Source organism: Aethalodelphis obliquidens, unplaced genomic scaffold (genome assembly GCF_003676395.1).
Source record: "Aethalodelphis obliquidens isolate GAN/ISIS:26980383/991018 unplaced genomic scaffold, ASM367639v1 scaffold4, whole genome shotgun sequence".
NCBI lineage: Eukaryota > Metazoa > Chordata > Mammalia > Artiodactyla > Delphinidae > Aethalodelphis > Aethalodelphis obliquidens.
This window is the reverse complement of record NW_020837948.1, coordinates 84,627,626-84,647,040: the sequence shown is the minus strand read 5'-3', so window position 1 is coordinate 84,647,040 and position 19,415 is coordinate 84,627,626. Positions and strand designations below refer to the sequence as shown.

The window sequence follows — 19,415 nt, the reverse complement described above, 5'->3', positions numbered from 1 at the left end:
TTTCTTTCACTGTAATTGATTTCTAATCTCATAGCATTGTGGTCTGAAAAGATGCTTGATATGATTTCAATTTTCTTAAATTTACTGAGGCTTGATTTGTGACCCAAGATGTGATCTATCCTGGAGAATGTTCTGTGCGCACTTGAGAAGAAAGTGTAATCTGCTGTTTTTGGATGGAATGTCCTATAAATACCAATCAAATCTCTCTGGTCTATTGTGTCATTTAAAGCTTGTGTTTCCTTATTAATTTTCTCTTTGGATGATCCATCCATTGGTGTAATTGAGGTGTTAAAGTCCCCCAGTATTATTGTGCTACTGTTGATTTCCTCTTTTAGAGCTGTTAGCAGTTGCCTTATGTATTGAGGTGCTCTTAAGTTGGATGCATATATATTTATAATTGTTATATCATCTTGTTGGATTGATCCCTTGATCATTACGTAGTGTGCTTCCTTGTCTCTTGTAACATCCTTCATTTTAAAGTCTATTTTATCTGAGATGAATATTGCTACTCCAGGTTTCTTTTGTTTTCCATTTGCATGGAATACCTTTTTCCATCCCCTTACTTTCAGTCTGTATGTGTCCCTAGGTCTGAAGTGGGTCCCTTGGAGAAAGCATATATATGGGTCTTGTTTTTGTATCCATTCAGCAAGCCTGTGTCTTTTGGTTGGAGCATTTAGTCCATTCATGTTTAAGGTAATTATTGTTATATGTGTTCCTATTACCATTTTCTGAATTGTTTTGCATTAGTTTTTGTAGGTCCTTTTCTCCTCTTGTGTTTCCCAATTAGAAAAGTTCCTTTAGCATTTGTTGTAGAGCTGGTTTGGTGGTGCTGAATTCTCTTAGCTTTTGCTTGTCTGTAAAGCTTTTGATTTTTCCTTCGAATCTGAATGAGATCCTTGCTGGGTAGAGTAATCTTGGTTGTAGGTTCTTCCCTTTCATCACTTTAAGTATATCATGACACTGTCTTCTTGCTTGTAGAGTTTCTGCTGAGAAATCAGCTGTTAACCATTATGGGAGTTCCCTTGTATATTATTTGTTGTTTTTCCCTTGCTGCTTTCAATAATTTTTCTTTGTCTTTAATTTTTACCAGCTTGAATACTATGTGTCTCCGCATGTTTCTCCTTGAGTTTATCCTGTATGGACTCTCTATGCTTCCTGGACTTGGGTGGCTATTTCCTTTCCCATGTTAGGGAAGTTTTCGACTATAATCTCTTCTTGGGTCCTTTCTCTCTCTCTTCTCCTTCTGGGACCCCTATAACGCGAATGTTGTTTTGTTTAATGTTGTCCCAGAGGTCTCTTAGGCTGTCTTCATTTCTTTTCATTCTTTTTTCTTTATTCTGTTCCACAGCAGTGAATTGCACCATTCTGTCTTCCAGGTCACTTATCCATTCTTCTGCCTCAGTTATTTTGCTATTGATTCCTTCTAGTGTAGTTTTCCTTTCAGTGATTGTATTGTTCATCTCTGTTTTTTTATTCTTTAATTCTTCTAGGTCTTTGTTAAACATTTCTTGCATCTTCTCGATCTTTGCCTCCATCCTTTTTCGGAGGTCCTGGATCATCTTCACTATCATTATTCTGAATTCTTTTTCTGGAAGATTGCCTCTCTCCATTTCATTTAGTTGTTTTTCTGGGGTTTTATCTTGTTCCTTCATCTGGTACATTGCCCTCTGCCTTTTTATCTTGTCTATCATTCTGTGAATGTAGTTTTCATTCCACAGGCTGCAGGGTTGTAGTTCTTTTTGCTTCTGCTCTCCGCCCTCTGGTGGATGAGGCTGTCTAAGAGGCTTGTGGAAGTTTTCTGATGGGAGGCACTAGTGGTGGGTAGAGCTGGCTGTTGCTCTCTGATGAGAAACTCTTGAGTCTTTGTCACATTTTCTATTCATCTTCTCTCTTCATCTTTTATTAGTATTGTCTTAGTCAGATCAGGCTGCCATAACAAAGTACCATAGTCTAAGTGGCTTTAAATAACAGAAATTTAATTCTCACAGTTCTAGAGGCTGAGAAGTGTAAGATCAAGGTGTCAGCTGATTTGGTTCCTGGTGAGAACTCTCTTCCTGATTTACAGATGGCCACCTTCTTGGTATATCGTCATATGGCCTTTCCTCCATGCATACTAGTGTGAAGAGAGAGATAGAGAGATAGAGATAGAGAGAGAGGCACTCTTTTCCTCTTTTTATAAGGCCTCTAATCCCATTCTATTAAGATCTCACTCTTATAAACTCATTTTAACCATAATTACCTCCTAAAAGCCCTATCTCCAAATACAATCATAAAAGTGGGGGGGCATGAGTAGGGCTTCAATATATAATTTTTTTTTTTTTGGCAGGGGATGCAATTCAGTCTATAGCAAGTATAAACTTTAAAATCCTAAGTGATGGATTTCATATTTATCAATATTCAATCTGATATAGTTTTATTTTGCCCATCTTTCTAACTGTCTGTAATACTTTGAGCTTTTATTCTGTGGAGTAGATACTTATATTGGTGTATTGCCATCTCATGGCCCTATACTTTTGGGAAACTCTTCACATGGAAAACTGGATGGGCTCCACCCCTCCCCCAAATATATCAAAATGCTAATGAGAATAAAGGCTTCTTGCATTTCTCAAGATTTACCTCATTGTAAGGCAGTTTGGGCTGTAATAGTAATATTTTTCTGTATCAGAAGAAGTGTCTATACACCAGAAAAGCTGGTTCTGCTTTCATCTGTTCTAAGGAGTTGACACTGGGAATTTGGCTTTCACTTCTGGATGCTACACTTAGGAGGGACACTGGGATGCCCAGCAGGGGTGTTGAATGTCTACAAGAGCATGGTCTAAGAGGAACAGTTGAAATTCTTGGTAGAAAAGAAAATGGGGGCACATGTATCTGATTTTAAATGTTTAAAGGCTTATCATATGAAAGAGGGATTAGGGTCCTCCTGAGTGCCCTCATAAAACAGAGCTAGTATTAATGGATAGATGTGAGAAGAAGGCAAATTAGTTTATGAGGAAAAACCTTTAAACAGCCAGAGCTGTGCAAAAAATGGTGGCGATGGGAGGTTCTCTGAATCATGACATAGGAAGTTTTTCTTTATTGACAGTATTGAAGCAGGGGAAGAGTATTTTATACCAGCGTCATTGTCCAAGACTGAATTTGTCCTAGGGCAGTGGAATTGTATGTAAATAGTAGGGAATGGTTCTTAAATTGTGCAGCACCACTTGGTGCTCTGAGAAGGCTGATTTTCTGTTATTAAGTGCTGTGTCAAAGAACGCATAGTGTCTGTATTAATTTCCTAGGTATACCATAACAAAGTACTTAAAACTAGGTGGTATCAAATAACAGAAATTTGTTGTCTCAAAGTTCTACAGGCTAGAAATTTGAAATGCAGGTGTTGGCAGGGCCAGACTCCCTCTGAAATTTATAGGGGAGAATATTTCCTTTGCTTTTCCTAGCTTCTGAGGATTGCCATCAACTATTGGCATTCTTTGGCTTGCAGCTTTGTCACTCCAATCTTTGCCTCTGTTGTCACATGGCATTTCTCTTCTCATAAAGATACCAGTAATGTTCGATTAGGGCTCACTCTAATGATTTCAACTTAACAACATCTACTAACACCCTGTTTCTAAATAAGGTCACATTGACAGGTACCAGGGATTACGACTTCAACATATCCTTTTGGAGGACACAATTTAACCATTAATGGCATCTCCAGGAGGCAGATATACTGTGCTTTCATACTGGCTCTGTCCTTGCCATGCTCAATTACCTAAGCAAGTCAGTTTACCTCTTGGCACTTCAGTTATGCTTCTGTAAAATGAGAGCAGTAACTTTCTCTGGCCAGACATAGATAAAGGACATGTGGACACAGTGGGGAAAAGGGAGGGTGGGACGAATTGGGAGAGTAGCATTGACATATATACACTACGATGTGTAAAACAGATAGCTAGTGGGAAGCTGCTGCATAGCACAGGGAGCTCAGCTCAGTGCTCTGTGATGACCTAGAGGAGTGGGATGGAGCTGGTGGGAGGGAGGCTCAAGAAGGAGGGGATATATATATATATATATGTATCTCTTGTGTGTGTATATATATATATATATATGTATATATATATGTAGCTGATTTACTTTGTTGTACAGCAGAAACTAATACAACATTGTAAAGCAATTATATTCCAATAAAAAAATAAATGAATAAATACTATAATAAAAAAATAACTTTCTTTGGCCAACTGACAATGTCTGATGTGACTACGTAAAGTGTTCACACATGGTCATGTGATCTCAGAAGCCCTCATATATAGATATGTTTATTGCAACCCTCTCAATATAGGTGCATCTCCAAATGATAACCTTTTTTCATTTGAACATAATTAAAGCATGAAATGCTTAATCTCTAACAGGTATAAAAATTCTCATAGACACTAACTACAAAAGGCCAAAAGGCAGGGTCTGCAATAAGAACATGAGAAACAGCACAGCTTTATTTCATTTTGGAAGAGTCTGAGAGAATGAACTAACTTAATCAACACAATCTACCCAGTCCACATGAGGAAGAGGAAAACACAAGAGATCTGTTTTAGGATTTATTCTAAGATTTATGATCTAATTTTTCACCATGACAGTCACTTTGTTCCCACAACATCCTATTCAAAGACTTTCTGGTGACCTAAATCTGTCATTTTCTTTTAAAAGCCCCTGTTTTCCATCCTGTCCTTGATTTCCAGCTGTTCTTTGTGCTCATTGTTAATTACCATGAGTGATAATTTGGGGAGGCATGCAACATGTTTGCAAGCAAAGGGAATGAATGGTCTGGCATTTGAGGAAGGACTAAAAGAAACATTTCAGTCTGGAACCAGGCAAGCTGGAAGAATATGTTCTCAACAGCTTAAAGTAATGGATATGGACTGAAAATGGCAAAAACAATCTTGAAAAAGAAGAACAAAGTTAAAGGACTCATACTTCCTGGTTTGAAAACTTATTACAAAGCTACAGTAATCAAGACAGTGTGGTAGTGGCATAAGGATAGACATATAGATCAATGGAATAGGATTGAGAGTCCAGAAGTAAACTCTTACATTCATGACGAATTTATTTCCAACAAATGTGCTAAGATAATTCAATGGAAGAAATAATTATCCTTTTAACAAATGGTACTGGGAAGATGGAATATCCACATGTAAAAGAGTGAAATTGGACATCTACCTCACACCATACACAAAAATGAACTCAAATGGATCATAGACTTAAATGTAAGAACTACATCTAGAAAACTTCTGGAAGAAAACATGAGAGTAAACCTTAGTGACCTTAATTTAGGCAATGGTTTCTTTGATATCATACCAAAAGCAAAGAAATAGCAGAAAAAAAATAGCTAAATTGGACTTCATCCAAATTAAAACTTCCTGTGCTGTAAATGATACAATCAAGAAAATAAAAAGATAACCCACAAAATGGGAGAAGATATTTGCAAATCATATGTCTGATAAGAGATTTGTATCCAGAATATATAAAGAACCCTGACAACCCAATACTATAAGGACAAATAGCTCAATTAAAAAGTAGGAAAAGAATATTGAATATACCTTTATCCTAAGAAAATATACAAATGGCCAATGTGCACATGAAAAGGTGCTCAACATCATTAGTCTGTAGGGAAATACCAGGCAAAACTACAATGAAATACCTATAACTTCAAACTAACTAGGATGATTATAATAAAAAGCATAAGCAAGCTTAGTGAGAGGAGAGTGTTGGAGAGGTCTCTGAGCCCTGACGTTCCAGGATGATTTCATCAGGCATAAGGATCTTAGACCACAGAAAGATGAATGGAAACAGAGGCAAAAGTTTCAGCCAGCCTGCGGAGGCCAGTGCAAATACCCAGAGTATGAATCACTGATCAGACACTCTCCACGTGCCTTGTGGCCTGATGAGGGGCCAGGGCCTCAGAAACCAGAATATTCTTAGCCAGTTGATGGAGATGATGGTGCATTTGCTGTAGATCACTGAAGAACATATGCAGCTGATGACCAAGCACATGCAGCAGGACCTGGTGCTGGAAGAGCAGAGGCATAATCAGGCCAGCCAGGAGCAGGAAGCCCTCCTGGACCACTTAATATGCCAACTGGTCTACCTCCTGTAGTCTGGGGCCATGGGTGGCCTGGGACTCCAACTGCTTTGCCCTTCCCAGGACTCTAGGGGTGAAGTCAGAGGTGGGCAGTGGGCCCATCATCCAGGCAGCCTGACCAGCTAGTTCCTCAATGGAGTGATTTTGAAGCTGCATTTGCCAGCCATGACCTATTCAACTGTGGGATTGACATCTCTGCCTTGTACCATTCCAGCTTCTAGGGCTACAAGAACTGCCATGGAGACAAATACCATGAGGACAAGAACACTTTGGGTTTCATTAATCTTGGTACCAGTGAGAATAAGCTGTGCTTTGATCTGATTACTGAAATTTTGAATCACAGTGACATGAACTGCATTGAGGAGATCCTGCTGCAATATCCTGATTAGAGAGGGCAACCATCCCTGGGAAGAAGTGGGCTCGTTCCTGACCTACTACTGCAAGACACCTGCCCACCTGGATCCAGAAAACTTGGTTGTTCTAAATGGCTGCCACTCTGTCTTCTCCGTGCTGACCATGGTTCTGTGCGATTCAGGTGAGGCCTTTCTGACCCCTCACCACCTTCTATGGTAGCTTCCTCTTCAGCTCCCACCGGTATGTGAAAGTTGAGCTGATGCTTGTCCACCCAGACAGTGAGATCACCGGTGTGAACATCCATCCTTTCCAGCTCAAGTGTAGAAGGTGGAGCAAGCCCCACTTGAGGCTATGCTTAAGGGCAGTAAGGTCAGAGACCTTGTGTTAATTAACCCTCAGAATCCTCTGGGTGACCTCTACTCCTGGGACTCACTGAAGGAATACCTAGAATTTGCCAAGCGGTGCAACCTACGTGTCATTATAGATGAGATTTACATGCTATCTGTGTTGGATGAATACATGATATTTCACAGTGTTCTGGGCATGGAAAGTTTGCCTGGTTTCAACAGGGCCCATGTGATCTGAAGCACCAGTAAGGATTTTATCATTTCTGGCTTCTACTTTGGCACTCTGTATACCCACAACAAGGAGGTGGGCTCTGCTGTGAGCTCCTCTGGCTGCCTCTGCAGCGTTTCTGGCATCACCCAGCACAAACTGTGTTGGCTACTCCAGGACAGAGAACAGATTGACAAAGTGTATCCACCTGCTAACACTCACAGGTACATCATTAACAAGTTGAAGGCATTGAAGATCCCCTTTCTCAATTGTGGCTCTGGCCCCTATATCTGGGTCAACTTGGAAAACTTCCTGGACCTGTGTGCATTGGAGGAAGAGCTGTTCCTCCATTGCTGCTTCCTGAACAATAAGCTGATATTGTCCCGTGGTGAGACCTACAAGTATTAGAAGCCTGAAATTTTCCACCTAATCATGGTGGATAAGCTCATCTGGCTAAAACACACTTCCCACATCAGTTCTATCAGGTGCTAGTGGAGCAGAAGCAGGACTTGATAGCGAAGCAGCTGGAGGATGCACAGAGGGAGTGAGCGCTCTGCCCTCCAGGCAGTCACTCCAGCCAGTCACAACGCTCAGGGATCCCTGCTATCAGCCTCTGGTCTAGAAGGCTGGGGCACTGAACTGGTGCTGTGACTGAGGAAACAATGGGCTCCTCCAGAAATGGGCTCATGTGACGCAGTCATCAACCTCCTTCAGCTGAGCATGTGTAATTTTTGGAAGCTTTGCATCTTTTTAGTCTCTGCTAGCCGTTGTGTGTGCAAAACATTTTTATGGGGTTGGGGTCAGAAAGCCTACAGGAATAAAGGGAACTCCCTGGGGCCCTATTTAGATGGGTGTATTTTTGTATTTGATGTCCTCTAAATTCTATATTCTCTTAAATTCCGGGCCTGCTCTATGTCTTGTTGATATTTTTCATAATCACCTTTGGGAGCTAGATGATTTTTTTGTCCTTCAAAAATTCTAAAGCAGGTTGAATGTGAAGAATAATGTCAGAGGTAGGCCAGAAAGGAAGGGAAAAAATGATCTCTAACTGAAGGAGCACATTCCAGGCGTTGGAGGCACTGTCCCATAGGATCCTGACAAGATCACACCATCCTTACCCATGAATGACTGAATGGCAGGGTGGGGATAGAATTCCAGAAGTTCCTGCTTCCAAACATCAGTTCTTTCCATTCTTGCCTTTTCAAAAGACTTAAAATGAATCTCTGTGACAAGCCTGGGGTTTTCCATTTCTATCTCTAGTGTTTTCAACTGTTCTAATCACACTGCTTGTGAGTTTCTCTGCAAAGCTTTTGCATATCTGAGCTTCAGGCCGAGCACTGATGCTGTGAGATGGGTGAGGCAGGGACCACCATCATTTTATAGATGATGAAAGGGCTTTTAGCACCAACTGGTGGCTTTGGTCAATCACTTCGGTTTGTGGCCATCTTCCCTCTCTTGAGTCTAGGTTTGGTGGTTCTTGTTCTTCAGTGACAATTTTCCTTTAAAAACATCAACAAAAAGCAGCATAACAACAAATCCCAATTCTTGAAGGGTTTTTTTTTTTTAATACCAGAGAGTGTTCTTTAGAAATCGACTACAGCTAATAAAAACATAAAGGGAATTCATTGGAAAGATGAAGGAGCTATTGTGACCAGAGATGCTCTTGGGATCTCTGTTAACAGCAGCTAATAGACAGTCTCATCAGGGAACTGTCCCTGGGATGGAAGTGTGGTGCCTTCCATGTAAGGGATAGGCTGTTTCTGTCTTCTGATCCACAGATTCAAGTAAGAGAGTGGAAAAAAAGAACATTTTCACATCTACACGCATCTCTCTCCATTATTTAGGTCTTTAATTTCTCTCAGCAACGTTTTTCTAGATTTCAGTGTAAAAATCTTACATACACTTTGTTAAATTTATCACTATATTATGCTTTTCATGTTATTTTAAAAGTATTGTTTATTAATTCATTTTCTAATTATTTGTTGCTAGTATATTGAAATAACTGATGTTAGTATATTGTATCTTGTATCTATCAAGAACGTTGAAGGCTCTAAGGTTTTACCCACTTGCAAACTAACAGGTTTCACGAATGCTGACAGAAGGCATGAGAAGCCTGGGTCAGAGACAAATGACAACTTGTTACTGACAGTAATAGCAGTAATCAGAGTATGACTTTTGCTTTGGTAGCCCAAGCCCTGTTTTCTACAGGGCAAAATGTGGAGGACCAAGTGATGCCTGCATAGGCAGTGGAGTGTGTTGCAGGAGAAGAGACCCACACGTAGGGAACCTGCTTCTTTTATAATCAGCAGTAAGCCTGCCTGAACTTTAGCTCTGAGAGAGCCATTATTTTTCCTATGCTGAATAATCATAGTCATAATTTTAGTTCAACAATCCTTGTTTTACAGGTAAGGATACTGAGCCCAGGGAGGAAACCCAAGCTTTTACATCCACTTCTTTTCTTCTTTTTGTCCCCATGGTGCTTATTCTTGGTCAGTCTATTACCTCTTGTCTAGTTTATTGTCACAGATTCCCATATACTATACCAATCTTCCTAAAGTTCTTCTTTGATTATTTGTTAGTTACTTAATTAGTTAAGATGTTATTAATTCTTTAACAAATACATGTTGAACATTCTGTTTGTTTCACCCATGTTCCAGTCTCTGAAGTAAACATGACAGAGTAGTGCTGTTCATGCTGCATGAAGTTTATTTTTCACCTTCTGGTAAGGGAGACAGATGATAAATAAACAACAAAATGTATGTGTTGCTATGTGAGAAGGAAATATGTTAGGTAACGCTATGAAGAAAACTAAAGCAAAGTATAAAAGTATAGAATGGTGGTGTGGAAGGTGCTATTTTTGATTTATCCCAGCAGGTACAACAGTGAAGTGAGGGACCCAGGTAAGCAAAGATCTGAGGCGAAAGCACAGCAATAATGATGTACCAACCAACAAGTGCAAAGGCCCTGAGGCAGGAAAACCTTGATGTATTTGACAAAGAGCAAGAAGGACAGTGTGGCTGGAACAGAGCAAATCTGGTGACGACTGGTAGGAGATAAAGTCAGAAAACATACAGAATGGCCAGGTCATCAGAGTCCCATGCCCCAACCTGTTCAAATGTTTCCATATATTTCAATGAACAAAAGTCAGACTCCTTGATTGGGTAACCGAGGCTCCCCACTGCCTATTTTTTTTTTTTTTTACCTTTTCTAACTTTACTTTCATAGCCCCCTAACATGAATTCTTCACATCAGCCCAGCTAGTGTATTCATCAGACCCCAAGTTACTTTTCATAGCTCTGCTACTAGAACTTTTTTCCACTATACAACCTCTGACTATTGAAATTGGCAAGATAGGTCTAGTTCAAAAGTCCTGCTTGTCAGTGCCATGTATGAAGTTATATCTCCACGTTAGACTTTATGTGTGTGTGTGTGTTTTGTCTTTTCTATAGTGCATTCCAAGCTCCTAGAGACTTGCTCATAGCACCTTTGTATCTCATTTATATCTGGTGTGGAGCCTTATAGATATTAAAATGTGATTTAAAGGTTTTTTGATTGAAGAACCATATGTTTATAACTTTGGAAGACAAAAAGATTGCAAAGTTGCATCCTTTCATCTGAAGGATAAAATAGGGGAATGATAGAAATATACATTATAATTTATTTCTAGATTGTTAGTTAGCTGTTATTGAGTAAATACTTATATGAATGAGAAAATCTCATAGATGAATGCTCTAGGTTTTTCTCAAGTGTGGTAAATTCTCACATCCTTAAACAAAAAATACTTTTTAATCGCTTTTCATCTGGAGAATAGACTGTGTAAACTAAACCATCACTTATGAATCTCTCATTGTAAATAATGAAACTATAAAATTGTAGAAGATATACATTAAAATAATAATGTATTTATTATAATAATTTATAATAATAATGTATTATAATATTTGTTATAATAATAATAAACTCTTAAAATAATATACATTTCTTTTAAGAGTTCCAATACTCTCAGAAGATTTTATCAGTGGTATCATTGACAAGGAAACTGTACAGTTTGTTTCAAATACATTTAGGAAACTGGAATCGATTTTTTCTCAAGGCTTTACAAACTCATCTTTCAAGACCTGCTATAATTTTGATGTCTCAAAGTAATACAAGCAACTTTGTGCCCAGTTTGTCTCTTTTTTTTCTCTTTTTCTTGTTCTTATTCCTTTTTCTTTCCTTCCAAATTGTGAGTTTTCTTTGTTGTTTTGTTAAAAGCATGCATACTAATTTTGAAGATCAAATACTATGGAATATACATAACCAAAAATATCATTCACATAAAAATATTATTAGCATTTTAATTTAATATTCTTTAATCTGTATCTCTATTTCACTTAGTATTATTGAATGGATATCAATAAATATAGATCTATATCTTTATTTTAATTACCTCACAATATTTCTTTGCATGTTTGTGTATACTTAGTTCCCACTTATTTCTAAGGACCATATTTCTGGTTTCAGAAGGAATGCATTATCTTCCACTGAAATAATGGAAGAATTATTGTTATGAAATAATGCTTCCATGAAATAATTTTAGAAGCAATGTTGAATATTTAAGGATGCTTTAATATTTTGTAGTGACATCAATTTTTCAATAGAAAATATTTGGCCAAGCGTGACATAGACAACATACATTTGAGCTTGGGTGAGTTTCTAGAGGTGATTTAAATGCTATGTGATAAAGTTATTTTTACCCTAGCTCACTGGTTCTTAATTCTGGCTGCATATTATACTCATGCCTTGAACTTTTAAAAAATATTGACAGACTACCTCCCAAACAAATGAGATTAAATCTTTGGATGAAACCAGGGCTTCTGCTGGTTTTAGAAGCTTCTAGGTGAATATGAAGAGAGAGGGTTGAGAACCACTGAGACTATTTCTAAAATAATTTGTGCAGAATTTATACCACAAGCCTAATAAAAAAAAATGTTTCTTTTTAATTTTGAGGAGAATGGAAGTTTATCTTAAAATCGGGGAAATGTGTATACATATAGAGTTTGTTCATTCTAGTTTGTAAAATCTCTTTTTGTGTATGCAACTTACTCCTAGATATTCTATGTGAATCAAAATTAAAGCTACTGGATGGTTTGAAAAGAATATCTTATGGCTACTTATCTTTCTACTGAGTACATGCCACAGTGGTTACCTTGAAAGCTCAAAGCTCCTAGAAATATATTAGTTTGTGAAAGTTTTATTCTAAGTGGAACATTTTGATAATGCAGCATTTTGGATTAGCTGAATTGAAGTATATATGGCTTCCTTTGAAAGAGGACAAAATGTAAGAAGGGGGAGGAAAACAGGAAAGGTGAGAGGGAGTCTACTCTCACTTTAAGTCACGGAACTGGATTTTGATATGAATGATGCCTCAAGGCCGTAAGGATAGGTAGGGACAATATCTTACTTTTCATTTCACCAGCTACAGAAATAAATGGAACTTTGTCTACTTGCACAAACTTCAAAGAACGAAAACCTAAAAGCATCCAATAAAGGTGGTTTTCATTGAAATAAAGTCTATAGAAAGCAGTGTTTTCAATGAAATATTGACAAATGATAGGCAAAAGTATCTCACGAAAACACTGATTTTTTTTTTTGGTGTTTCTCTTTCTTGTATATATATATTTTTTAATCACACATAAAATGATGGTAGCGTAGTGGCTAAAGGACAACTCTGAACAAATGGAAAACTTTTGTCTTCGAATTAACGTTATCTCAATTCTCAAATACCAAGAATGTTTGCATTTTGAATAGAATTTTAAGACATACTGTCATGAAAGAAAAGTAATGAAAATATATTTGCTGCTGTTAAGAGTTTGTAAAACAGGCTAAGATGCAGGAAATACATCAATATAACTGGATTTTTTCACCCAATTATTACTGTTCAGGTGTGGTTTTTTGAATCTAAGATTATTATAGAATACACCTCTCACAAAATAATTCAGGGGTGGTTTTTGTTTGTGCTTTTTAAAAATTTCATAAGCAGTTTTAACAAACTGGAATAAATTATTTGATGCCATTTAATGATAAGTGTACTTTGCAAGTTTTCATTTTGAATTTTTTGTGTTTAAGTCCGTAAAGAACCCACATTATGTTATAGCATAATTTATTGTTGTAGCAAATATTCACTGATCAGGACTGACTATTTAATAGTAGGTAGTCCTATAATTTCATGTGAAAATTATGTGGAAAAAAATAAACAGGATAACTCAGACAACTGTGGAGGTTTTCAATATCTAGAAATTTGACAATATGTAGATAAAATGGTCAAATAATTATTTCAATATTTTAAAATGTTGGGATAACCTTTAGGTATAAAATTATACTTCCTCTTCTCCATAAATTAAATGATCTTTCACTTAAAGAATTGGCTTTAGATAACAGCACTTCACAGATAAAAGGGTTTTGTAAAAGCTCTTGAAATTCAGACAATTAACACTCCTGGAGCACTGGGTTCACAAAATGATTTAGAAGACTATCAAAAATAGAAGAGATAAATGAAAAGTTTTAAATGAGCAGAATTTCCAAATTGATCACTAGAATCAATCAGAGATTAAGTCATTTTTCCTGGGAATGATTTAGGGCAAATAGGTATGAGATGGTAGGACTGGATCAAAAAGTGTTCTTCTCTTTTTTTTCCTTCCAGTTTTATTGAGATATGATTGACATACTGTATAAGTTTAAGCACTATATAAGTTTAAAGTGTATAGCATAATACTTTTACTCAGATATATCATGAAATGATGACCACAATAAGTTTCGTGAACATCCATCATCTCAAATAGATACAAAATAAAAGAAAATATTTTTCCTTGTGATGAGAACTCTTAGGATTTACTCTTTTAACAACTTTCATATATAACTTACAGCCTTGTTAATTATATTTATCGTGTTGTACATTACATTCCTGGCCCTTATTTATCTTATAACTGGAAATTGGTACCTTATGACTATCTTCTTCCAATTCCCCCTTATTCCCACTCACCGTGTCCTTCTTTTTTAATCCTAAGAGGGCATACTTATATCAGTCAAAGAATTTAGTTATGATCATGTGATTTTTTTCACATCACTATTTTTTGTTTCAGTTCTGTTCTAGCCTGAGCTCAGAATTGTACTGCTTGAAGCAGTGTTACAGTAAGTCCCCTACATATGAAACTTCAAGTTGCGAACTTTCAAAGATGCAAACGTGCGTTCGCATGTCCAGTCAGGTAAGTTAGTTCACGTGTCTGGCGTACATTGTCACGTGCACGCATCCTCTACAGGTAGTTGTGCTTTTGTGTTCTTTACTGTACAGTACTGTATAGAGTACAGTAGTACAGTATCTTTATTTCAAGCCCAGGATGTCCGGAAGCAAGCGTAAAAGCAGCAGTGATGTAGCCGGTAATGCTAAGAAGCTCCAAGTGTTAATGATGGAAACAAAAGTGAAAATGATTGAGAGAGTGGAGTGAGGCAAAAAGATGGTAGACCTGATGGAACTGGAGGCCCAGAGAAAGGACAAAGAAAGAAAAGAGGAAGAAGAAGTAACTGAAGAACCGAAGAGATTCAGGATGCATGAAATGGCGAGGGGATTTTCTTCATTTGAGGAGGCACTGTTAGTTTTTGAGGCATAGGACCCAAACATAGAATGGTACACGAAGGTTGGAGCAAATGTTCACAATGCAATCCAGTGCTACCATGTCATCTATGATGAGAAAAAAAGAGCTACTACCCAGACATCACTGGATCACTTTTTCAAGAAGGTAGATAGAATTGAATCCAGCAAGGAACCAGAACCTGTGCTATCAACGTCAGGCATGAGTGAAGTTGCAGCTTGCCCTCCAACTCCTATTGTTGATGATCCTTCAGCTCTACCATCTCCCACCTCCTCTCCCTCCTCCAGTCAGTAACTCTTCTTGCCTGTTCACTCGATGCCAGCCCCTGGATGCCAGCTGTTGTACTGTACTATTGTACTTTTCATGGTACAGTACTATAAGATTAAAAATGTTTTCTTTATCTTTTGTGTTTGTTTTTTTATGTATTATTTGTGTGAAAAGTATTATAAACCTATTACAGTGCAGTGCTATATAGCTGATTGTGTTAGTTGGGTACCTAGGCTAACTTTGGTGGACTTAACAAACAAATAGGAGTTATGAATGTGCTCTCAAAATGGAACTTGTTCGTATGTAGGGGACTTAACTGTAATTTCAGCCTATGTGAAAATTTTGTGTTAGAGTTAAATATTACTTTTATTTTGCACTAAATATGATAGTGGGTGGAGGGAAGCTATGAAAAAAATGTACAGTATTAGGTAAGCCTAATTGCATATGGTGATGAGAACATGTAAGTGGTAGCCAGGACCTCTGAGTTCTGGCTTAAAATTTGCCTCATTCTCCTTGTGTGACCGTAGCAAATCATTTAACTTCCCTGTGGTTCTGTTACTTCATCAGTCAGACGGAGACAATAATATCTACGCATTCATTCACAGATTACAATTTCCTTAAGGGCAGAGATCTTGTCATTTTCAAGAGATTTTTCCTAGCATTTTTTATAGTGCTAGGCACTGATAGGTACTTGAAAACAATTGGTCTAAAGTTTAATACATGAATGAAACGAATTGAGGCATTAGGCATTAAATTTATTGAAAATTGTAAATATTAAATAATTATACCATGGTATTATCAAAGAAAACATGTAGATGGATTGTGGAGACATATGTCAATTAAGTTTGATTACTTTCATTAAATCGAAGATGATAACCGTACGATTTAGCAGAAATATCACTGCACTGGGAATCAGGAGACTTAGGGTCCAAGAACAGCCTGGAGTCCCCCCAAAGGCATTGAGTCATGGAGTTGTGTTGGTGGAAATGTTCTCCGAGGTGTACTTCTCTTTGTTATTTTATGGAAGAGGAAAGCAGCACTCATGTATCTGTGGACATAGAGCTGCTGACAACCAGGTCTCTTTGCTTCATCTTTCGAGCTCTTCCCTCCATGACTTGGCCAAGTCCCTGACTACACTAGCTGGCTGTCTTCTCTAAAAGGTTGAGCTAGGTGATCAGAAGAGTTTCTTAGGGTTACAAATTTCAGATCATTTATGGGGGATATCTCTTCCTTTCTTGGTTTTTATCTCCTATTCGCATCTTTAGTAAATTCAAACAAGGCTTCCTTCAACACATGGATGGATAAAAGATACTTCAATAATGTTTGTTGTCACCTTGCTGATACTTTATTTCTGAGTGAAACAAATGAACCATAAAATAACAACAGCAACTCTATAATACATTTTAAAGGAGCTTGATTCTCAGACTTCTTTGCCAAGGAATATGTCTGGCCTTTTCCCATCCTAACTTGTGCAAGGCTTAATCCTGTTTCAAGGCAAAACATTTCCAAAGTTGCTAGTGAATATGGAGCAAACAGTTCTGGAATCCCTCCTGGTAACCTGAACAAACTATTCTGCAAACTTTCATTATATGGGGGGAAGGAGACCACAGAGACAGGAAGGCCCTTCTTGCCAAATGGGTAAAGTTAGAAAGAAAACAGGATGTTGACATGGAGAAGAAACAAAGAGTTGCCTGAAATCCTTCAGAGAATGCAGAAGTTTCCACAATTGTTTTACTCTCTGGTAATGATTAAGGATGCTTTAAATTTGTTGTGCCTTAGAAAGTTAGGTGTTGAAACATTGAATATCCATTAACATTTTAAAATATTACATTTTCTATCTATCTTTCTTTTTAAAAAAATTCCCTTCCAAGAGATTTATTAGTTTCCAAGGAACCTGGGTCCCTGATGATTTTGTCAAGTTCGAGACTTCTTTTAAGTGAGAAAGAAATCAATTTCTAGTGTTTAAAGAATGCCATTAGTTTAGATTTTCTTGCTTTAGAACAGAATTCTAACTGAAATTTCAATTTTTCCTCAGAAAACAGTCAGTTTTGGCTTTACTGTAGAAACTTACACTCATCTAGAAGAGGGATATTCCCTACATCTGTTCTGATTTGGACAGTTCTGGGATTTCTGGTGCATTTCTAAGTCATTCATAGATCAGAGGACTCTTCAGAAATCAGTCCTTTGATGGGGGTTGGGTGGAGGCAATTTAGAAATTTTGAAATTGTCGTTTTACTGTCGTTCACCTATAAGTATTTTCTGATTTGCTTTATTTCATTCTCCTTTACACAAGGATTACTAAGTATATGTTATCTATTTATTTCTTTATGTACTTTTTCTTTATTTATTTTAGTTTCCATATGGTGGGGTTTTCGTTGCTTCATTTTGCTACTTAACTCACTGCAGTTCCAGGAACTGATTTCCTGATACTCACAGGGCTAGGCTGGATCTGGATTAGATGGTGTGGTAAGGCCTTTGAATCCTCCTTATGTTGGCATTCACCCAGCTGTACGATATTAAAGGAAAAGGTCAAGCTCAGCCCTTCCATTGGCTCTGTGGGATTTCTTGCTCAGTTTGCCCAATCTAATAGTTTTTCCTAGTTCTAATAAGCCTCAATTTTTGATATGCAAATGTTGGAATTGTTTTCCTGAAGAAGCTCTCAATTCCTTGCTGCTTTTGTCCAATAAGAACATAGAGTGGGGGACCATTAGCATCCTGTGGGCCAGCCTCCTGCTTTCCATTCCTATTGGTATTACAAACGGACTGCTTTTCCTTCCTTCATTCAACAAATATTTATTGAGAATTCACTATGCTTCAGTGCCTGGGATGTAGCAATAAAATGGTAAATAGTACAAATAAACTTTCTTGATTCTTTCCTTTTAAAATTGTCTTCCTTTTTTTTTTTTTGTGAGGAAGATGTTCTGTTCCTCATTTCTTGATTTGAATTCTTGACTCTTATGTTTTCAGTCTTTCCTGTTTTCTAATATGACTATAGCCATTTGTCATGTAAAAGGGCTGCTTAGCTGCAATTCAGAAATTTTGAAATTGTCCTTTCATTGTCATTCACCTATAAGTATTTTCTGATTTGCTTTATTTTTTTCTCCTTTACACAAGGATTACTAAGTATGTGTTTATATATTTATTCATTCATGTACCTTTTCTTTATTTATTTTAGTTTCCATATGGTGGGGTTTTATTACTTCATTTTGCTTTTAAGCCACCGTAGTTTTCCTTCAACCATATAAATATAAATAATACATTTATATAAATAGAAGTTCCCGAAACATCTCTTCCTAATCACCACCCATGATTTCTTAGCTTCTCTCATATATCTTTCTTCTCCTACCATTCCTTCAGTTTTATTTTCCCCCACAATTGATTCTCATTTCTCATGTGAATTCAGTTTAAAAATAAAGAAATATAAATAAAATAATGAAACTCATAACTCTGAGTAGACAAGGGGCTTTATTAACCTAGAAATTAAAATGTGTCAGGAAGTGCAGGCTGGTTTAGACCAGTGTGACTTCTAGCTCAGAAAAGTTCACAAGGATGTTTCTGAATTTGAATGTCATTCAAATGCTTTGGAAGACTTGTTAACTGATGTGGGAAGAATGGCAGATGAAATGTGACAGGTTCCAAGGAAATGAAAATATTTTCTCTAATATAGGATATAATAAATGGTAATAATAATAAAAATAAATTAAGTAAAAGGTTTTGGTGTGTGTTTGATTTTTTAAAGGAGTGGTTCATGATAGGAAGCTAAGTGATAAATTTCCTTAGCTGGGAAAGAGGAATCTACCTTGTCCCAGTTAACAAAATATGACCAGTACCAGGAGAGACTCATTAAAACGTTGTCCACATTCTCTGAGCAGAATGGAGAGTTTGAAGACAAACATAATTTATTGAATGTCAGATTATTTCAGGCCTATGAGTGTCATGCATTTTTACCAGTTACTTAATTGCACTGTCTCAATTGTATAAATTTGAAATAATGTCACCTGCTCAAACATACCTAGAACTCTTTTATGTATCAGATAAAGATGTTCTAAAAATCATGTAGTTTCAAAAAATGTAGTATATCATTACTATTACATGTCGCATAGTAATAGAAATCATCTCGTTGGAATTAAAGGTCCACAATGACATGAAATTTGTGTTATGACATTATTTTTAAACATAATTCTTAAAAAATACTGCCCAGAGAATAGTAGATAGAAATAATAACAGCTTGCATAAATTGAGCATTTTCTGTCAGGCACTATGTTAAACAGTTTTCATGATTATATCATCACATTCTCACAATACTAGCTATCGTTGCCCTTTGTAAAGAGGAAATTGAAGCTTAGGGAAGTTATGCCAACTTGTCTGGGGTAAAAGTATGTAGGGGTGATAAGTGGTGGCTCTTGAATTAAAACCAAGCCAGTCTGACTCCAGAATTTAAGCCTTTAACCAAAGTGCCCAACTGCTTCGCCAGTTTGAAATCTGAAATTTGATTAAACTAAGTG

The 19,415-nt window shown here is 37.1% G+C and overlaps 1 protein-coding gene across 1 annotated transcript; it reads left to right on the top strand.

The window, feature by feature from the left end:
• Window positions 1–5,866: 5,866 nt before the first annotated feature.
• On the top strand, window positions 5,867–7,563 carry ACCSL (1-aminocyclopropane-1-carboxylate synthase homolog (inactive) like). Its single transcript, XM_071066760.1, is given in 6 exon segments — window positions 5,867–6,206; window positions 6,209–6,512; window positions 6,514–6,661; window positions 6,663–6,774; window positions 6,777–7,483; window positions 7,486–7,563. Coding segments are annotated over 6 exon segments (1,689 nt in total).
• The last annotated feature ends 11,852 nt before the right edge of the window (window positions 7,564–19,415 follow it).